This window comes from Cheilinus undulatus, linkage group 21 (assembly GCF_018320785.1).
Source record: "Cheilinus undulatus linkage group 21, ASM1832078v1, whole genome shotgun sequence".
NCBI lineage: Eukaryota > Metazoa > Chordata > Actinopteri > Labriformes > Labridae > Cheilinus > Cheilinus undulatus.
In genome coordinates this window covers 32,226,479-32,245,709 of record NC_054885.1, presented here as the reverse complement: position 1 = coordinate 32,245,709, position 19,231 = coordinate 32,226,479, and the positions used below count along the sequence as shown (strand labels likewise).

Sequence of the window (19,231 nt, the reverse complement as noted above, 5' to 3'; positions counted from 1 at the left end):
GTTACTCAGGGTTAACTCAAAAAGTTATGGACGGATTTTGATGAAATTTTCAGGAAATGTCAGAAATGGCATAAGGAAGAACTGATTAGATTTTGGGAGTGATCCAGATCACCGTCTGGATCCAGGAATTTTTTAAAGGATTCTGTGGGAGATAGGGCTATTGGCGGAGGTCTGTGCTCTCCGAATGCTTTTCTAGATACTTAAATCAAGGTTATTTTACTTCCAGGTTGGAAAAAAACTGCCTTCATTTTGAAACAGTATGTGGAAGTTGTGATAGATCAGAAGTTATGACATTGACATAATCAAAGGAAAAAAGTTACTTACTAAACATAGAAAAATAAATAGAGATAGTATAAGACAAAGGTGAAAAGGTAAAATGTTTGATATTACAAGGTGCAAATTAATTTTGACTTGGTTAATTTTGGACCTTAACTGCATGAAAATGAAGGCATTAATTCTGACAGCCCTAGTAGTTTTCCTTTTACAAGTTGTTATCTACAATCATCCATTCTATGCATACACAAATTTTTTTGTAGTCCAGTATCAGTGTTAACAGCCTCTGTCTGCTTCTGTGCCACTCTTTCCCACCTTCTCTCGGCTGCTCCCACCACGTCATCATAAGTGGCTGGATGCCAGACAGAGAGGACAAAAGAGAAGGCAGAGGACATAGGTGGGAGCAGGACACAGAAAAAAGCGGGCTCTCCATTAGGCACTAAGTGACTGCGTGGGTCAGAGAAAACCAAACGAAAGTTGATGGAGACAAAGCATGACATGCAATAAATGTAAAGTCACTGTTATTAAACCATTATCAACTTCAACTCAATTATGTACGGTGAGTCCTTTTAGATTGTGCCTCCAATGCATTGTTCATTCGCTGGACCAATTTGCACCAGGGGACAAAAATTCTGACTAACACTCATCATAATAGCGATGACTAACCATTAATCAGGCCATCCGCCCATAATACTTTATGCAAAAGCTTAGTCTGTATGAAAAGATTAGAGGGCTCACAGAAATCATCAATCTATCCATTCTTCTATGAACCTCATTTCTGATATTAGTTGAAGATAAGGAAACAGCAATAAGTGGTTACCTTACGTGGCCCTGATCCGTTGACGTAGACAATTTCACTCTCCACTGCCGGGGCTGAAAGCATGCGAGTGAACCAAAAACAACAAGGTGCCGCACAAACCCAGACAAACACACATACACACACAGGTAATGAAGCATGGAGAGCTGACGCAGTCCACTCATCACTTTTTTCCACACCATTACAGCACCACAATGGACAGAAAGTTCGCTTCTGTGTTAGGACTGTGAACTGGCAATTGCTGACCTCCTGGCTATAAAATGATGATCACTCTCTTTACGGTTGCACGACACGAATATGCAAACCCTGTCCCTCTATTTACTTTATTGAATCTCTGAGCTTAACCCTCAGAATCTACCTGTAAAAATCCCAAACAGAAATGATAAGTGCCCTGCCTGTATCCTCTTAATTCTGAGGGGACCAGCCTTTTCATTCATCAAGTAGGCCACGAGTAAACACACAAAACAATGTGATGGCAGCTTGGGAGATGACTGTTTACTCATAGCCAGTTTTCTTCAGTGGATTACAACCATCTTACCCTGCTCTCTATGTCACAACTGTAGTTTTCTTACACTTGATGGATGTAAAACTGCACATAATGGATAAGGAGAAATTCTGACATTGATCATTTTTTCTAGAGAAATACAGAAAAGATAGCTCAGATGAGTTACTGCAAATCTTTGCTGTACTTATTTAACTTTTTTAAGACTTAATTTTGGGCATTCATGCCAGAGAGTAGAATCAGAAACTGGGGTGAGGGAGAGTGGAAAACAGCATGCAAGGAAGGAGCCATAGGCCACATATCTTTGCTGTTGTTTATTGTAAGGGGACCTCTGAATTAGCCACCCCTCTACTGTTGTACTGCTTACTGCTTATCCCTTGCCTAATGTATTCTAGCATATGACACACCATATGCCTAAGTTACCATGATTAAAAAGTTGATTATGTAACTTATTCACCAGTTCAAGCTCCTGACATGTGAATTCTTGCTTGCTCGCTTGTCTTGAAATACAAAACAGAATGTTTTTGGATGTTAAAGTGTTGATTGTTGAAGATGTGTTTTGCAGCCAGGAGATAATGCCATCCACTGTAAACCAGAGTATTAAAACAGACGGAATATGAAGCAATGCATAAAAGAGAGTAAGAAAAGGTTAAAACAAACCAAATCTCTGTCATATTGCCGTTCACCGTTTCTTTCACGAAGATTAATTGTGGAGAGAGGAGGGATGCAATGGGTAGATGAGAGAGGACAATGAAGGACCACCAGGAAAACGGAGTCTTTGGATTTCATTTACCTGTTAGGGGCCCTGTAGATGGGCTTGGAAGGAGGTTTAGGCTGGGGTCACTGCATGCACCTTAAGCTGATTTGACAAATATCCTCCTGCCAGCATAGCAGTGTTGAGTGAACATGGAGACTGAAGACACTAATTACACTTTGTTATAGATCCTTGAAAGGTTGTATGTGTGGGATAGACTGCCTCTGGTGTCAGCATGCTGTCTGTGTACACATCACTGGGCCACATCTAGACATAACTATAAAGCAAACCAGGAAGGAGGAAATAAAGAGATAGAAGATGCAAACCTACACCTAATTCTTCTTTAAATGTTCTTAGCAGACTCAACAACCAAATAAGCCTTCATGATGGATTGTCAATCAGAAGCCTTTGAAGGGTCTGTTGGATTTGTTATGACAGATTCTGGTGACAGCTGAATGGCTGGCAACACAGGAAGGCCTCTCATCTAACAGAGGACAGGGAGACAGAGGCTGACTGACAGACTGACAGCGAGTTGATGCAGCAGGCTTTTGTTTTACGAGTCATGCTTTGTGATGTTTTAGAAGCGAAGAACCAAAGATCAAACTGGGTATCTTTATTCTGCTGTTGTTCCACAAGTCTAATGTTCTCAACACCATAATGCTTTAATTCAAAAACAAAAAAGGAAAATAGGCACAGAAAAGTCCACTACCTTGGCTTTGAGTATCTGCCAAAGCCAACATCAACACTGACACTGATCTGATTCAATACCAGTGATAAATTAATAACTTTTATTGCTCATTGTGAGAATGAGAATGAGAAACACTGTGCAGCCTCAAATTTCTGTAGCTTTGTAAAACAGCTTCAAAAGAATAAATTCATATGAACTGAAAGTGCTATGCATTGCTTTGCTGTACATGTTTTTTTATATTGCTAGCTATGTCTCTCAAATGTCATTCACTAACCAAGTATTTCCTTGATCGCAGTTGGAATTGAGTTGTTGCAGAAATGTTCAGCCTATAGCGCTACTCTGTAATGTCACTGCTCCAGGTATCTGTAGTGAAGCTCACTGCTTTAGCATCCAGGCCAAACAGAGCACCTTTGGAAAGTATTTACAAGATGGGGAACTATAACCAGGAAGTGTTTGTCACTTTGTATCCATTATATCTACTTTACAACCTAAAAAAAGTAAATTCTCTTCTTTTTCTTTTACTAGTGCTGGTAATCCAAATATTGAGGAGTTTAAGCCAGGCCAGGCAATCTGACTTGCAGTTTTCACAGTGAACAATGTGCACTCCAGAGCTAATCATTCCCTGTCAAGGCAATCCTTTTATTTCCACTGCTGAGATACACTCAGTCTTTATTCCTTGGAGTCACTTCCAGTCAAGTTGAATAGAGTAGATCAACCTATACAGGAAGTCTGACACAGGAATGCACAAAGCATCTGCTCAATTTTAAAATGAAACAGCAGATACAAACTGCTAATCGTATATACCATCACTACATCAACATTATGTCAAGACAAGGAACCAAATGAACAGCAATTCAGTCTGCTTGTATATTATTCTCTGTATTACCACTTGATCTTTTGATCTTACAAATCCTGCTGCTCATGGCTTCACACTGCTTTGGAAACAGACCCAGCAGGCAAAGAAGGAGCAGAACCGTGGCTGGACAGATCATAGCATATACAGCTGTCATGGGTTTTAAGGGTAGGGTGAGAAAATCAGTAGAAGATTAATCAATTAAAGATGATCAGTTTGAGACATAATAATCTAATAGATCCTATGCAAAGTCCAACTCCAGAGTCAGTAGTTTAGTTATTGATGGTCTATTGGATGTGGTGCATTCAGAAATATTTATACCCCCCTTCACTGTTTTACATTTCATTATGCTACAGCCTGATGCTACAGTCGAAAAAAAAACACCTTTATTTTTATTGATCTACATTCTGATGACATTAAGCAGATTTTTCAAAATTCTTGCAGATTTATGAAAAACCCTGACATATCACAGTGACATAAGTATTCAGACCCTTTGCAAAAACACTTGAAATTTAGCTCAGGTTCCTCCCACTTTTCTGGATCTTTACTAAGATGTTTATATAGCTTGATTAGAGTCCCCCCTGTGGTAAATTAAGTTGACTTGACATGATGACTTGACAAGGCACACACCTCTCTATTAAAGGCCTCATAACTGACAATTATATCAGAGCAAAACAAGCCACGAGGTCAAAGGAACTGCCTGCAGAGCTCAGAGACAGGATTGTTGCAAAGCACAGATCTGGGGAAGGTTACAAAAACCTCGGTTGCACTGAAGGTTCCCAAGAGCACAGTGGCCTCCATAATTCTCAAATGGAGGAAGTCTGGTGGAACCAGGACTCCTCAAAGAGCTGGTTGCCCGGCCAAACTGAGCAATCATGGGAGAAGGGTCTTAGTAAGAGAGGTGATCAAGAACCTGAGGGTCATTCTAAATGAGCTACAGAGATCCTGTGTGGAGATGGGACAAAGTTCCAGGAGGACAGCCATCACTGATCTGGGTTTATGGAGGAGTGGCTCGACTGAAGCTTCTCCTCAGTGCAAAACACATGAAAGCCCACCTTGAGTTTGCAAAAGTCCAAATGAAAGCAGAACAGGGTTTCATATGTTTTGCACTGAGGAGAGGCCACCATCAGTATCCACTGCCCATAGAATATAGGATATTTTCATAAGCAGTTGATACTGATACAGGGGTGTGTTTTAATATCTAGCTGCAGTGTTGTAACAGACAGAGCACTTTAGAGATATTCTTCATACAGGCGACAGTTGAGATGATAGAAAAGTGTGGTCAAGAGCTTGCAAGAAAGTGATTAAGTAGGGATATAGCAAAGACAAGATCCTACTATAAGCTGAGAAGGAGAAGAACAGATGACACATTACTGTTGAGTAAAGGGAAGGGGTGAAATGAACAGGTCAAAGCAGAATAAGAGGGAAAGTGTTTACAGCCAGTATGAAGCATGAGATGTAAACTTATGACAGCCCTTCAAGCATCATGAACAAAGAGGGCATTCTGTGATCAAAGAACACACAAAAACATATAAAAATTCAACAAGGCGGGAGCACAGATGGTCGAGTGGTTTAAGGCGCTACCCGTGTATGCGGGCGGCCTGGCTTCGAATCCGGCCTGTGGCCCTTTACCGCATGTCTCTCCCCACTCTCTTCCCTGTTTCCAAGTGTATCCACTGTCCTTCCTCTATCAAAAATAAATCTTTAAAAAAATAAAAAAAATTCAACAAGGCAGAAACTTTTAGTATCTAGTGAGAATGCATTTATATACCAGTTAAAAGAACTGCAGTAAAAACCTTTTTTAGGATGGGTGGGGGGTCTTACAAACATCTGCAACTCTGGTACACTGATGACAAAAGTCATGTTTGTGATAAAACTGTGGAAAACATCATTTCTAAGAAATCAAATCAATGCTAGAGAAATAAAATTATCCACAGATATAAAGAGACCAGTTCAAACAAAAACTTTCCAAATCTGTTCAAAGGCATTTGCAAAACAGTCCCCCTGGGTCTTGTTTTGGGGGGGGGGATAAAGCACCTAAAAATGGAAAGCAGAATGTGAAGGATTACACTAACATTCAAGCACCACGCATGTACAGATGGAGTTCAGCAGTGACGTCTTGCAGGCGATAAACATTTGGTACATGCTATGTTCTGATTAAAGTGTGATTTCCATATAGCTGCAGAAGAGGAGACAGACATGTTCATGAGAAAGGTGGCTGAAAGAAAAAGATGAGAGATACAGAATGTGAGGAATTTTCTATGAAAACATCAAGCTGCAAAAGGAAGCTGCTCTTGGATGCCAAAAACACTGTTAAGCCTTGTGAAGATGGCTAATTCAATAAAACATCTGTGGTGGCAGCTGCCCACTTGATATACTGAGTGGCATGTCCACACTCGAGCATTCAGACTTGGCACTTTTAGCTGGCGCTACTTGCTGGGCAGATCTGTTAGAATGATGCAGACTGATAAGAAATGTTGCCAATTCTGTAGTACAGCATTTATTTGGATGCATCTTTAATACATAGTAGAGATATTTATTTATCATTCACTTGATCAAGGCAGGCTGCAGTGATAAACTGTGGACTAGACAACACTGCTGCTTACTCTTCATATGCCGCTATCCACAATGTTACATTGTCATTTAGCAGATGCTTTTATCCAAAGCGACTTACATCTGGGACAGGTGTTCCTGTCATTAAGAACCTTACCCAAGAACCCACACTGGACACTCATGTAGGTCACTACTGTGTGAGGCTATATTTAAGAAATTCATCCAAATATTGCAAAGTTAATAAATCCTAGAATTGTCACTTATTAAGTTGCTTTCAAAAGTGTAACAATGAAAATGTTATAGCATAAATTAAAAGTTTAAGTCTCATTAGGACAAAATGTTTCCACAGTGTGGAGTTCTTTCTTAGACTTTCTGAAAGCAAACAAAATCTGCCTAATTTGTGCAGATTGGAAACACTTCAAATGTTTGACAGTTTTTGTCTGTTTTAATTACTTTTCATAAATCTTTGAACGTAAACGATTTATACAAAAAAGAGAATGAATAAGTAATGCTGCACAATCAATCTAATTGCATTTGCAATCACAACGTCAGGCTGTGCAATTACATAATTGCATAAAAGCCTGCAATTCCAGTAATAAGTAGGTTTTAAAAAATGTCTGCAAAAAGGCCTTGAAGTTTACAGCACTATTGCACTGTAGATGTGCCTTTATTTCCACAAAAAGGAGAAACTGTTCTTTTTTAAAAAATGTTAAGTTATTTTGAAAGCACTGCACTGTAAAAAGGTCAGGTTTTATATTCACAATGATGCTGACTATTTATGTTTTAGATTGATAAATAAGTATGATCAACTAGCACACTACGCTATCCTTACCATCTGCATTTTCCTTGATATCCTAGCAGGTAGACTATTAGTACCATTCATAGATTATATCCTAATTGCAATGGCAAATCACATTACTGTCCAGTATGATTGTAATTGCACATTATTGCCAAATTATGCAGTACTATAAATAAGTACACCGCCAAGGAATACTGGCTTAAAGCTAGTCCTGTCAGAAAATGTGCCAAATGTAATGTTCAAATAATTCAAATTCACTCCAACAGTTATACACTGAGCTGTGCTGGTAGACATGCTGACATAACTACTCCCATGATCCCATCTGTACTTCTGTTGTAGAGATCAAAGTCTTGTTGAGAGGCGTAAACAGGCAGGATGAAAGGCAGTCAAATGGCTGTTATTTTCCCATTCACAATGTCAGCTGATGGCCAAAGGCGTGTAATTATACTCAAACAAAAGTTAAAAACTATCTTGTTAGACTGATGATTTAGGTCGCTGAGTGCACGTGTCTGTGAGTGTGTTTGAGAGAAGAGGAGAAGAACAGAGAGAAGATGGAAAATTTACCAAAAAACATGACTGAGGAAGCGGGTGACGTAAAACCGAGACAGAAAAAAACAGATCTTCCAGATAAGATTGTGAATGCCGTCTGTGTAGATATGAAATGAGGTTTGGTCTGAAAAACGAGGAGGAAAAAGAATACCCCAGTGATCTCATTTGCACACAGAAAACCTGAGAGGAGAGATGGGATAAACTTTGCAGATAAAGAGACTCACTGAACATTGTACAGGCCGGTGTCTATCCTGTACTGTTGCCTAGGTTACCGCCTCTAGTAGGCGATGAGTGCAGATGGATGTGGCTGAGAAAGGAAAAAATCGCAGAAAAACATGGGTGCAGGAGAGGGGAAAGCACTAAAGTGTATTTTCCATCTTTTTGTTGTTCCTGGTTTGAAGAGCTGCCAGAATCAAAGGCAAATGTTCTGACATTTAAGAGTTTCCCTGGATTGGAACTGGACTGGCACAACATCCCAAGATAATATCATTAATGCTTCCACCAACAAAACAACAATAAACATGAAGAGAAATAAAAACATAAACTTAAGGGAAAAGAGTCATGAAATACTCCATACTCCCCACTCCAGGTTACATAAACATGGCTGTTGAACTTAATTTTATCCTCAGAGAGAAAAAGGAACACAATAAGCTACTTAAATAACTGGGACAACACAAACACATACATGGCCTGTTTCAATTCCACAAATGGCCATCCTCATAACACAAGCACAGATTTGAACAGCCTGACCAGGAAAGTGTTGGGCAACAGAGGACCTAAGGAGACTGAAAGCCTGCCTTTCTTTTTTTATCCTAACCACTTGTATACACGGAGCAATTTCAGTGACCATCATTCAAAAAAAGCTTATTTCTCAAGCAGTCCTTACTGTCTTTAACCCCACTGGTTTGACCCTTAAAGCAAATTATGTAACTTTTCTACCTAAAAATAAAAGTTTCAAAATCAGTGTGATACTACAATAGCTTTCCACCGTGACAATAGTATTTATCCCCATTACAATGGAGCAGTCCAGTCACCTGCTCTCACTATGTAACGCAGGTCTCTAATAAGAAAAGTATTTACAGCAGCATTTAACCTTCAGTGGGACAAAGAGCTGGTTAGTCCTCCTCTGTACTGTTTCATACAATAGCTGAGGCGAGACAGAGACTAAGCAAGAAGCTGGACTAGAGTAAGTATCGGAAAAGCTTTTGTACAACCCTAACTCCCAAAACGTTGGGGTACTGTTTGAAATGTAAATAGATTAGTGGTGAAAGATTTGCAATCCTCATTATTTACAATAAACCATAAACAACATATCAGATGTTGACACTGAGACCTGTTAGCATTTCATGAAAAATATTTGCTCATTTTGAATTTTATGGTAGCAACACATTTTTTAAAAAGTTGGGATGGGGGAACAAAAGGCTGGAAAAGTAAGTGGTACTAATGATAAAAGCTGGAGGGGCCTTTTGCAACCTATGAAGTTAATTGACAACAATTCATTAACATGACTGGGTATAAAAGGAGCATTTTAAAGAGACAGTCTCTCAGAAGTAAAGATGGACAGAGGTTCACCAATCTCTGATCACCAATCAGAGAATCCGGAGAACTCTCTGTGTGCAAGGGACGAAGCCGAAGGTTAATATTGGATACTCATGATATCGGGCCATCAGGTTGCACTGCATGATTCAAGCAGGATTCCGAAATTGTGCTCAGGATCACTTCCAGAAATCATTGTCTGTCAGCACAGCTCACACTGCCATCCACAAATGCAAGTTAAAGCTGTGTCATGCAAAGAAGAAGCCATACGTGAACACGATCCTGAAATGCTGCCTTCTTCTCTGGTCCAAACTTCATTTAAAAAGAAGGCAAAACGGAAAACTGTTCTGTCGAATGATTAAAAATTTTAAATTCTTTTTAGAAACCATGGACGCCATGCCCTGCAGCTATAGAGGAGAGGGACCATCCAGCTTGTTATCTGCACACAGTGCTAAAGCCTGCATCCCTGATGGTGTGTGGTTGCATTAGTGCCTATGGCATGGGCAGCTTACACATCTGGAAAGGCACTATCAATGCTGAAAAGTAGATAGAGGTTTTAGCCCAAAATATGCTCCCGTACAGGCAATGTCTCTTTCAGGGAAAGCCATGCATGTTTCAGCAAGACAATGCCAAACCACATACCACATCCATCACAACAGCATGGCTTTACAATAGAAGAGTCTGGGTGCTGAACTGGCCTGTCTGCAGTCCAGACCTTTCATCAATAAAAAACATTTGTAGCAGCATAAAACAAAATCAATAAAAATCCAGCAAAGAAGAGCCAGGACTGTTGAGCAGCTAGCATACTACGAGACAAGAATGGGACAACATTCCTCTTCCAAAGGTCTAGTCACTGGTCTCCTCACTTCCCAGATGTTCACATACTGCTGTTAAAAGAAGAGGGGATGCTACACGATGAGAAACATGACCCTGTCCCTACTTTTTTGAGATGTATTGCTGTTACCAATTCAAAATGAGCTATTATTTTTCATTGAATGGTAAAATGTCCCAGTTTTAACATCTGATACGATTTTTTGTTATGATTTTTGTTAGGGCTGGGCAATTAATGGCAAATGAGATTAAATCGTAATAAGCCCTGCTGCAATTTTCAAACCGCAGAAGGTGCAATATTTCTTCAACCTAAAATTAGTGACAAAATACCAGTTTAAAAGTTTTTTTGCAGCAGAGACATGATGCATTACATATCATGCAATCATTTTAGTGCCATATTTTTTAGAATAATGTACAAAGAAATCCTATTTTCTTCATTTTCTGTATGTTTTTCTCAAGAATGAGAATTATATTAAAATAATTACTCCCTTTAATACAACAGTTCATATCCAAATTGCAAAATGAGTCAAAATAATCACAATAACATATTTTTTCTAAATTGTCCAGCCCAGGTTCAATCTGATACTGTGTTGGTTATAGTATAGAATGAATTATTGCTTGTTTTTATTGGAAAATACATGCAATGAGGAACTTAAGAAAAAAAATGCATATTAAATCGCAATTGCAATATTGGGTAAAAAAAAATTTGCAATTAGATTATTTTCCCAAATCGTTCAGCCCTAATTTTTGTGTTCTGTTGTGAATAGAAGAAGGGTTTATGAGACTTGCAAATCATTGCATGCTGTTTCTATTTACATTTGACACAGCGCCCCAATGTTTTTGGAACTGGGGTTGTATTTTTGTGAGAGCTATGCAGAACAGTAGGATTCAAGTTCAATTTTGAGCTTACTATATTGCTGCTGAAAAAAAAGCAGGCATCCCTTAAACCAGCAGTGCTCATAGAGGAGACTACTTCATAGAAAAAGGGGCAGAAAACATAAGGCAAAAATACATTGGTATAAATGATGCAAGTCCAGGCACTCAAGATGGATGGACAAATGTGAAAGTTCTTTAAATTATAGGGCTAGTCAGTGTGTGCTGGTAGCCCTTTGAAGCCCTGTGAATTAAAGGCCTTTTACTTTTTTCAAGTCACCTTGAGTGGCTGGTATGATGACGTATGTATGATGACATTTATTCATTCATTTAAAAAAGCAAAATCAGGTGAAATTGTTATGCTTATCTTCACATCTGGCAACTAAAAAATCAGCAATTGTTTATACTGAATATATGAATATGCATCTTATCATTAAAACAGCCCTCTCTCTTAAAGTGTAAGTCCAAAGCCTTTTTCTCTCAGAAAAAAATATTTCCTGTTATGTAAACAGCTATGTCACATAGAGATGTTAGTTTGACGTCAGACACACTGATTAATGATTTATGCATTACACACCCTGCAACACAGAGGGAGATTTATGATTGCCAGCAGCAAACCCCCGCCCCATTCAGAGGACACCATCACCGGAGCCTACAGGTGGGGGCAGGGGTGGATATGAGGCTGATTAAATGTACGAAGCAGCAGAAAGATTAGGGTGATACTTTCATGAAAAGTGGAGCTGCAGCAGTGTAGAGAGCATGCTCAGGCAGAGCACAACAGCTTCAATACATTAACTTATTGTACAGAATGAGATGGATGTGTGCTGTAAAGAGTGAAGCTTACCTCGTTTGTAATGTTTTCCATCAATAACTATGCATTCATCCTATCACATGTGGTCACTTACACGGATTGAAATGGTATCTGTAGGGCAATTTCTGAAATACAGAGGCTCATGTGTAATATTGCCTATTTACCCTTGCTAGCTATTTGGCTAATGTAACAAGGCGTACTGTTTGGGTAGGACTGTAAGGAATCTATCTTGCAAAAGCCTTTTTGATTATGACAGAAAATCTTTGCAGCTAATTTGTTATTGAGATGAGAAACACATAGGGCGAGAGCACAGAGTGTCATTTTATAGCATGAATCAATAACAACTTAATACTGTGTGCTTCTGCTGAGCTCCGTCACATACATTAGTATGCATGCAGCCTCTCTGACCATGCAGCATTACAGTTCCGCTAAAAGCAGCAGTAGCTCCACTACCAATGATGTGTTTTCAGCATCCTCTCTTTCTGACCACAGATCTCTGTGAGCACCTGATCAAGTCTGTTAAAGCTCACAAATGAAAACACATAAAACCTTGACTTTGCTTATGTAGAATGACATGCTCGGCAATAATTATATTCGAGATATTGACCATGACAATATTAAGCATTATTTAAAACTTGAAAGAGATGCTAGTGCCCTGACACTGATGAGTTACAGTTTATATAAAAGACTATCTGCTTTTGCTCAAGCTGTATATAAGCAGTATTGTCTTTCAAAAGAAACAATATTTAAAACTCAGAGAAAATACTGGATATAAAGATGCTCCATGTTTTATTTTTGTCTCCCTTAAATGCTCCTCTGTTGGTTAGCTTAACTTATTTTTATGACTCCAGTTTGTCCGCAAATATTCCTAAAGTTATTTCCTTTGCATCTTGTATGAAAGGGGTCAAAATCATCCATAGCCTTCTGTCACATGAATGAGCATAGGCCTGGAGGACAAACAGGGAAATTTTCATCATCAAATTATAGGCCAATGCAAATTGGCTCACATTAAATAGGCTAAGATACAATGGCAGTGTAAGGATCACTGTTAGCTGTCAGTCAGTGTTTAGGCACTATAATATTACTTAAAAGGCAGACATATGGTAGGTTTTAGGGATAGACTGATTATTGGCCTGGCCAATTATTGATGCTGATATTTGGCATTTAGACGATTATTGTATTAGCATTTTATTTTACAGATAATCAGCCAAAATCACTTAATTCAAAGGTGGGCAACTTTGGCTTCACTGCAAGGTGTGGTTTCCCCTCTGCTTCTGTTTTCACTCTCTAAAGTCTCAACTAACATCCTGCCCACAACACTATCTGACTGGCTTGATGTCATACAACTATCGGCCAATCAACACTGAGGCCTGGGTGCCACTAAGACAGGGGGTGTATGACAGCACTTCCTGTTTCCTGCTGCTACTGTGTTGTTCTGCCATTGCTCATGTGGACAAAGCTAGTGCTAAATTGTTTATTTCCCTTGATTCATTAACATGCAGATATACTTTTAATATTTACTACATTTTTTTGTCATAGCCATTGTATATTTGTTCCAAATATTAGTAATTGGTCACATACACTATCAATAATAGGCAATAATATCAGCTATGAAAAAACAATACCAGTCAGGCCTTAGTAGAAACTGTGGAGCATCTAACAGCATCAACCCACTATTCGCTCCTCTATGGGTTTCTCTCAGTCTGATGCGCTTTCACATCAGGCCCAGTTGTTTCGAGCCGTGCCGCGGCATGATTCCCCCCTCCCCCTTTCCCCCTCTGGCTTGCACACTAGTGTTCAGCTTTTTTTTTTGCGGCTTTCACACTAGCAATATCGAACCATGCCCCGGCGCGCTTGTGTATTTACTCAGTCTGAAACAGCAGGTGGCGGTATGCACGTAGCTGGTTTACAACCCCGCAAAGGAGGAGAAAGAAGAAGAAGACTGTTTTGTTTTGACCCAGCAAAAAGTCTGTCCTGCATCCATGGATGATTAAAATAACTTTTGAGATGCCAGCAACTTCGCTCTTCCTATTTGCACATCTCGTGCAGCTCAGAGGATTAAATGGGCTCGCGCTGCAAAGATACAGCAGTTTTTGAGGTGACAGGAGACTTTTTACTGCCTTTGCATCTCCTCTCACTGACTCCAACCTATGTTCATCTGTAAGGTGAGTCACAGCAGACCATTTACTGACTGGATTCTGATGATATCTGCCCTTTATTGAGGAAAAATGTGAACAAACTGCCGCGCTGTTTAAAGAAGTTTAGCTTTTACGATGATGTCATAAAGCTGATTGGACGTTCTGTCCCATATCCGAGCGCGGTTGCATTCACATCTCATCCGAACCGTTCCAGAGTCTACTTGAATCACGCCCGAGACCACCTCCCCAAGTGGGCCTGGGCCCGGGCAGGGTTCGTTTGTATTCACACTACCCAAACCGGACTTTGGCCTCATGTGCACACACCTAGTGTGAAAGTCACCTAAAAGTATAACCTGGGCTTGACCCCTCATCACTCAGTTTATACTCATGCTTTGAGACAAATATGAAGCCACAGATGCTTCAGTGACTGAGGCAGGAAAATAAAGTGGTGTGTAAGAGTGATTTGTGACATCTCAGACTTGCTCGAATTAAGTCCAGGATGATTCAAAGAAGAGGGCTGTGGCTCTGATCATAGTCAAGGAAGCAAATAAAATACTTTATCTTCAAATATTCTCAGCTAATTGTAGCTCCACTAAAGCTCTTTTAAATTTAGGGATAAAGATAAAATTTCTGAGCAGTTCTTTTCAGTGAAAGTCCGCCATTGTTATGTTGTTCGAATTCTTTAGTTATGAAACAACCATAACAGGAAACATGGTGTTTTCAATAGTGGGCCAACACAACTCAGCGTAAAAAAACACACAGATTCTGTAAAAAGCTTTAGCATACCAAGAACTGAATACAGAATGACTTATCAAAGCATCTTTCTGTGATCTTGTAAAAGAGCATGAGTTGAGTAACACATCAAAGGGCTTGTTTTAGGAGGAGAGGGGTGGATATAGTGCTTAAACACGCATTTAAATGTGTTATCTTTTAAATTATGTGTTACTGCAATATAATAGGCTAGGTTACATTGCTGGTTTTGGTATAGGAGATCAGTGGTTCATATCCCAGTCAGTGCAGATTCAGTATCCAGCTCGGACCCTTGAGTAAGGTCCTTTACTCCTAGAGCACCTGTCTACCCATCAGATGTATGTGGCTTTGGATAAAGGACACAGCTAAATGACATTTTAAATTTGTAAATAATAGCAATACTGTAAACTAAGAGTGAAAAAACTTTATATAAATTTAAGATCACCCACCCTCCTATATATATACGTACATGCAAAGCATAATTTCTACGAACATGGCCAAGCCTTTTTAGGATAACAATCAGGTCAGATGACTCCCACATGCTATCACACATACACTGCAGCAAGGATGGAGACCCTCCTCAAGGCATTGAGATGATCATCCTAAGCCCTGCTCTTATCTTTGGTAAATGCACAATCATGTCTCTTGTTTGAGACGTTTTATCAAGGCCTAAACTTTGTCATGCTAACAGTGATGGCCTATAGCTCTACACTCAAACACCTTTATGACCTTCTGGTAGAGTAGAGCTATTGTTTAGACAGGCAAAACTCATGATTCACTCATGTTTAAAGTAGAACCTTGAAAAAAAATGCAGCTAGTTTCAAGTTTAATAAGTCCTGATTTTGAAGGCAATGTACACAATTTGGGACAATAATCCCTCTCACTAAGGCTAAATACTAAATGGGCCTGGTTGCTAATAACCATGAATCCACAGACCAGTGTGTCTCCGAAAAGCTATTAAGCACAAAAGCAACTTATAAATAAAACAGGGGACAAAGAAGCACCTTTCATGCAAAAAGCATCTTGTGAGCCAGAGCTAACACATTGGCTAAACACAGAAACACACACTGTGCAGTCACGTTGATTGTGGGCCACAGGAAATGTGCTACAGAGGTTGCCCTAGATGTAACCCATTTTCTAGTAGTTATGATCTTTCATTTCACTGTTCTCGCACAAAACCTCTCTTCTCTAAGTGACTGTCATCTTTCAACAAATGCGTCACCTCCTCTGACAGGCAGGCAGATAGAAACAATATGTTCTCAGAGACCTAAAACAGGACACCAGCTTTTTATGGGTGAGCCACTCATTTTCCCTAATGGATCCTCCCATTATGGGATTAAACAGAAAAACTGTGTGAGAACACAATTTTTAACCTTCATCTGAGCTAGCTGGGATGATATTTATCTGCTTATATGTGATGGTGTTGCAAGCATTACTTGTGAGGATAATAAACAAATAAAATGGTGGGTGTGTGAAGTTTACAGCACATGTAGAAAACAAAAACATTCAAAATGTAGTTTCACAGACAAAATACTGAGTGCTTAATAATAGGAACAAAACTTAGAGTTAACATTGCATAATTCATAAATATATGCAATCCATATTGTGAAGACTTTAGTAAGATGCGTGGTCAGAAATATTTGGAGAATTCTGTGAATAAATCAGTTTTAGCAACTGAAAAATTGTGCATCATACATGTTACATATAAAAGGCTAAAAATACATTACGAATAGCACAGAACTCGTTGAATTAAAAATGTAGCAAAAAAACTTCAAAGCCATTCTAACAGAACTAAATCTTTTATCACTAACCTTTTCCAGTTTTTCAAAATGCTCCCGCAGGAACTTCATAGGACGCTCAGGCTTTGCGATGCAGAGGTTCACAATGCACTCTTTGAGGATCTGCTGGATGTTGTGCTTCTGCACAAAAATTTCACAGCCTTTCAAACTCTCATCTTCTTCCAGAGTGGAGGAGGAGGTGGCCATCTTATCTTTTATCTCTGTGACAGTGGGAGAAAAACAGGGTGGACCATGAGAGGAGGGGAGGGGAAGCAAAGTAGAGGAGGTAGAACTGGATAGCCAGGCAGAAGGGGTATGAGGAAAACATAATAAATAAAGAGGAGGAGTGAATGCAGTACATACATCATGATTAGAAGTAGGTCATACCAAGAACAAAAGGGGCAGAATGTGAGTAAACATTTTACACCTTATTATTATGTTTCCTGTCTAAGACCTATTGACTTTGACCCTTGAGTACCCTAAGTCAGGCATTATGTTTAATGAAGCTGCAGATCAATATCAATGGCATTATTTGAGGAGTTCATATTTTGTTAAAAACAATAAACATTTATACTATATATATTATTTTCTCATCTTATCCTCATCTCATCCTGACATATTTATAAATACATACTTATTGTACTCCGAAAGGCAGATGTACTTATCATTTACCTGCTTTCTATTATGGGCAGGTAAACCAAAACAAAAGGATTTTTTTTTTAACTATAAGGAGGATGGTTATCAGTACCACTTGATAAAAATAAATAACTCAAACACAAATAATGTACTAAAAATAAATGACTATATTAGTCACTGTGTTCTGGGGAAAGAAACTTGTGTTTTAATGGATATAATTTTGTGAAAGCAAAACATTTCATCAAGTGGAGGAAGCAAATCATGCAGCAATGTACATAAAGTGACAGCTGCTATGATTATGTCATCCTGCAGTTATGTCAAATAACAGCAGTTTCTGTGTATGAAAGCATGCCAGGAAGCTGTGCAGGTGTAGCTAACTGTTAACTAGCCTGTATCACTTCCTCTGAAGGAAATCACGTTTCGGTATGTTGTTATTTTACCGCATAACAAATTAAATTATTCGTGGCTTCATGACATAACATCTACCGACTTTCTTATTAGCAAACAGCAAAGCAGTGCCCACAAAAACACTCTGAGGTAATGACCTGGGAATGAAACTCAGCACCTGTTCAGTTGCATACAATAGACAGCTAACCGAGCTAGCTGTGCTAATCTTGCGTTGACAACCAAACCACAACGAAAGGGAAATTAAAGCGAGGTAAACGCTGTCAGTGGCCTGGTGCGGAGCTTAAATTTTTATAAAAACACAGTCCAGCCCTGTTCTCTCGCTGCTGTCCCTACCGTTATTTTTGGAGGATGCTCAGAGAGAAAACACCTCGCTGGTGGTGGGAGGTTGGTGAGGAGTCGTTCGTTAGATGGGATGCTGCTGCTGCTCTGCCTCTCTGCTATCTCGGCTCGCTCTGCGTCAGTCCCGATGACGTCAATCTGTCAACTCGACTGCAGCGGCACTCTCTCGAGACCAGGAGCAGCATCGGGCACGCGCAAGACCGTCTGCAGGTAACAAAATGTTTAAAGGTAACGTCCACCAAGGTGCGGTTTTAGGTATTTGGAGGCCCGGGGCAAAATGGCTAGATGAAAGGAGCAGAAGTTAAATCTTGATATTTTAAGCTGAATTGCAATGCACTGCACCATATACCACGGCAGAAAAAAACAGTGGAGTGCTGGACAACAAATATTGGGCTTTTTTTTTTTTTTTTTTTTTAATTAACAAAAATTGCAAACAATCCATCAATCACTGTCTTAGTTGTACAAAACTTTGGCTATATTTGTACGCTGATATTGTCAACATTTTCTATGCTCCAAATATCAACTGCTTCCAGTTACCAATTAGTGATTAATAGTAACAGAAAGTACATAAACTTAATGATCTTCTATAGAAACTGAACAAAAATCTTGCCAAAATAAGGAAAGGTAGGCAGGACTGGGCAGAAACAGGCCTGAGAATAATTTTGGATGGAATGTTGATTTTTTTTTTTCTGTGGGTTTTACATTATGGTATCTATTCAGTCTAATGAAACTTTTTTTTTTTTTTTTTAAATAATACCAGATGCAGAGTGAGTCACATCTGGGACTAAGCCCAAACAAAGGACAGTTTGGGGCCAGAAACCCCAGAAATTTCTTGCTTATCAGTTGTATGCACCATTTTATGCAATTAGAAAAACAAATTTAGTTTTAAAATGCCAACTAATCTGTGCATCAGTTTTGGCAAAATGATGCCATTCAACCTGAAAAAATAAAATCCTTCAGTGCTAACATAATGTTTTTTTCTTTACTGCAGTGATGGACCCCATAATCATCCTTCTACCTTGGCTATCCATAGTTAGTACTGTCTGTCAACAAACAATGGATTTCTGGTTCTCTGCAAAGGTGAAGGTGCCAGTACCACCACATTAAACACATTAAGTATCAAGTGATGAATTTCAATTTACATAAAAAAATAGAGGAGAATAAGAGCAAGACAATTATCAAAAATTATACAAAATTTTTGTAATATTATTCCTGAAAAAATAATCTCCTCCAAACATTTGGGGTAGTTAATTGTCGATTTTTTTTTTTTTTTTTTTTTTTTTTTTTTTTTTGTCTTGTAGAAGTGAAGGATTTGGATTATCATACTTTGTTGACTTATTATG

At 39.0% G+C, this 19,231-nt stretch overlaps 1 protein-coding gene across 1 annotated transcript in view; it reads right to left on the bottom strand.

Annotated features, from left to right (window-relative positions):
- Positions 1–18,006, bottom strand: part of prkar1b (protein kinase, cAMP-dependent, regulatory, type I, beta) — a 109,907-nt gene extending 91,901 nt beyond the window's left edge. Inside the window, exons 1-2 of the mRNA XM_041816888.1 lie at positions 17,883–18,006; positions 16,539–16,726 (exon numbers count right to left, since the gene is read on the bottom strand). Of these exons, the coding sequence (XP_041672822.1) occupies positions 16,539–16,712 (174 nt within the window). The 5' untranslated portion in view covers positions 16,713–16,726; positions 17,883–18,006. The remainder of the gene's footprint in view (positions 1–16,538; positions 16,727–17,882) is intronic.
- Between the last annotated feature and the right edge of the window lie 1,225 nt (positions 18,007–19,231).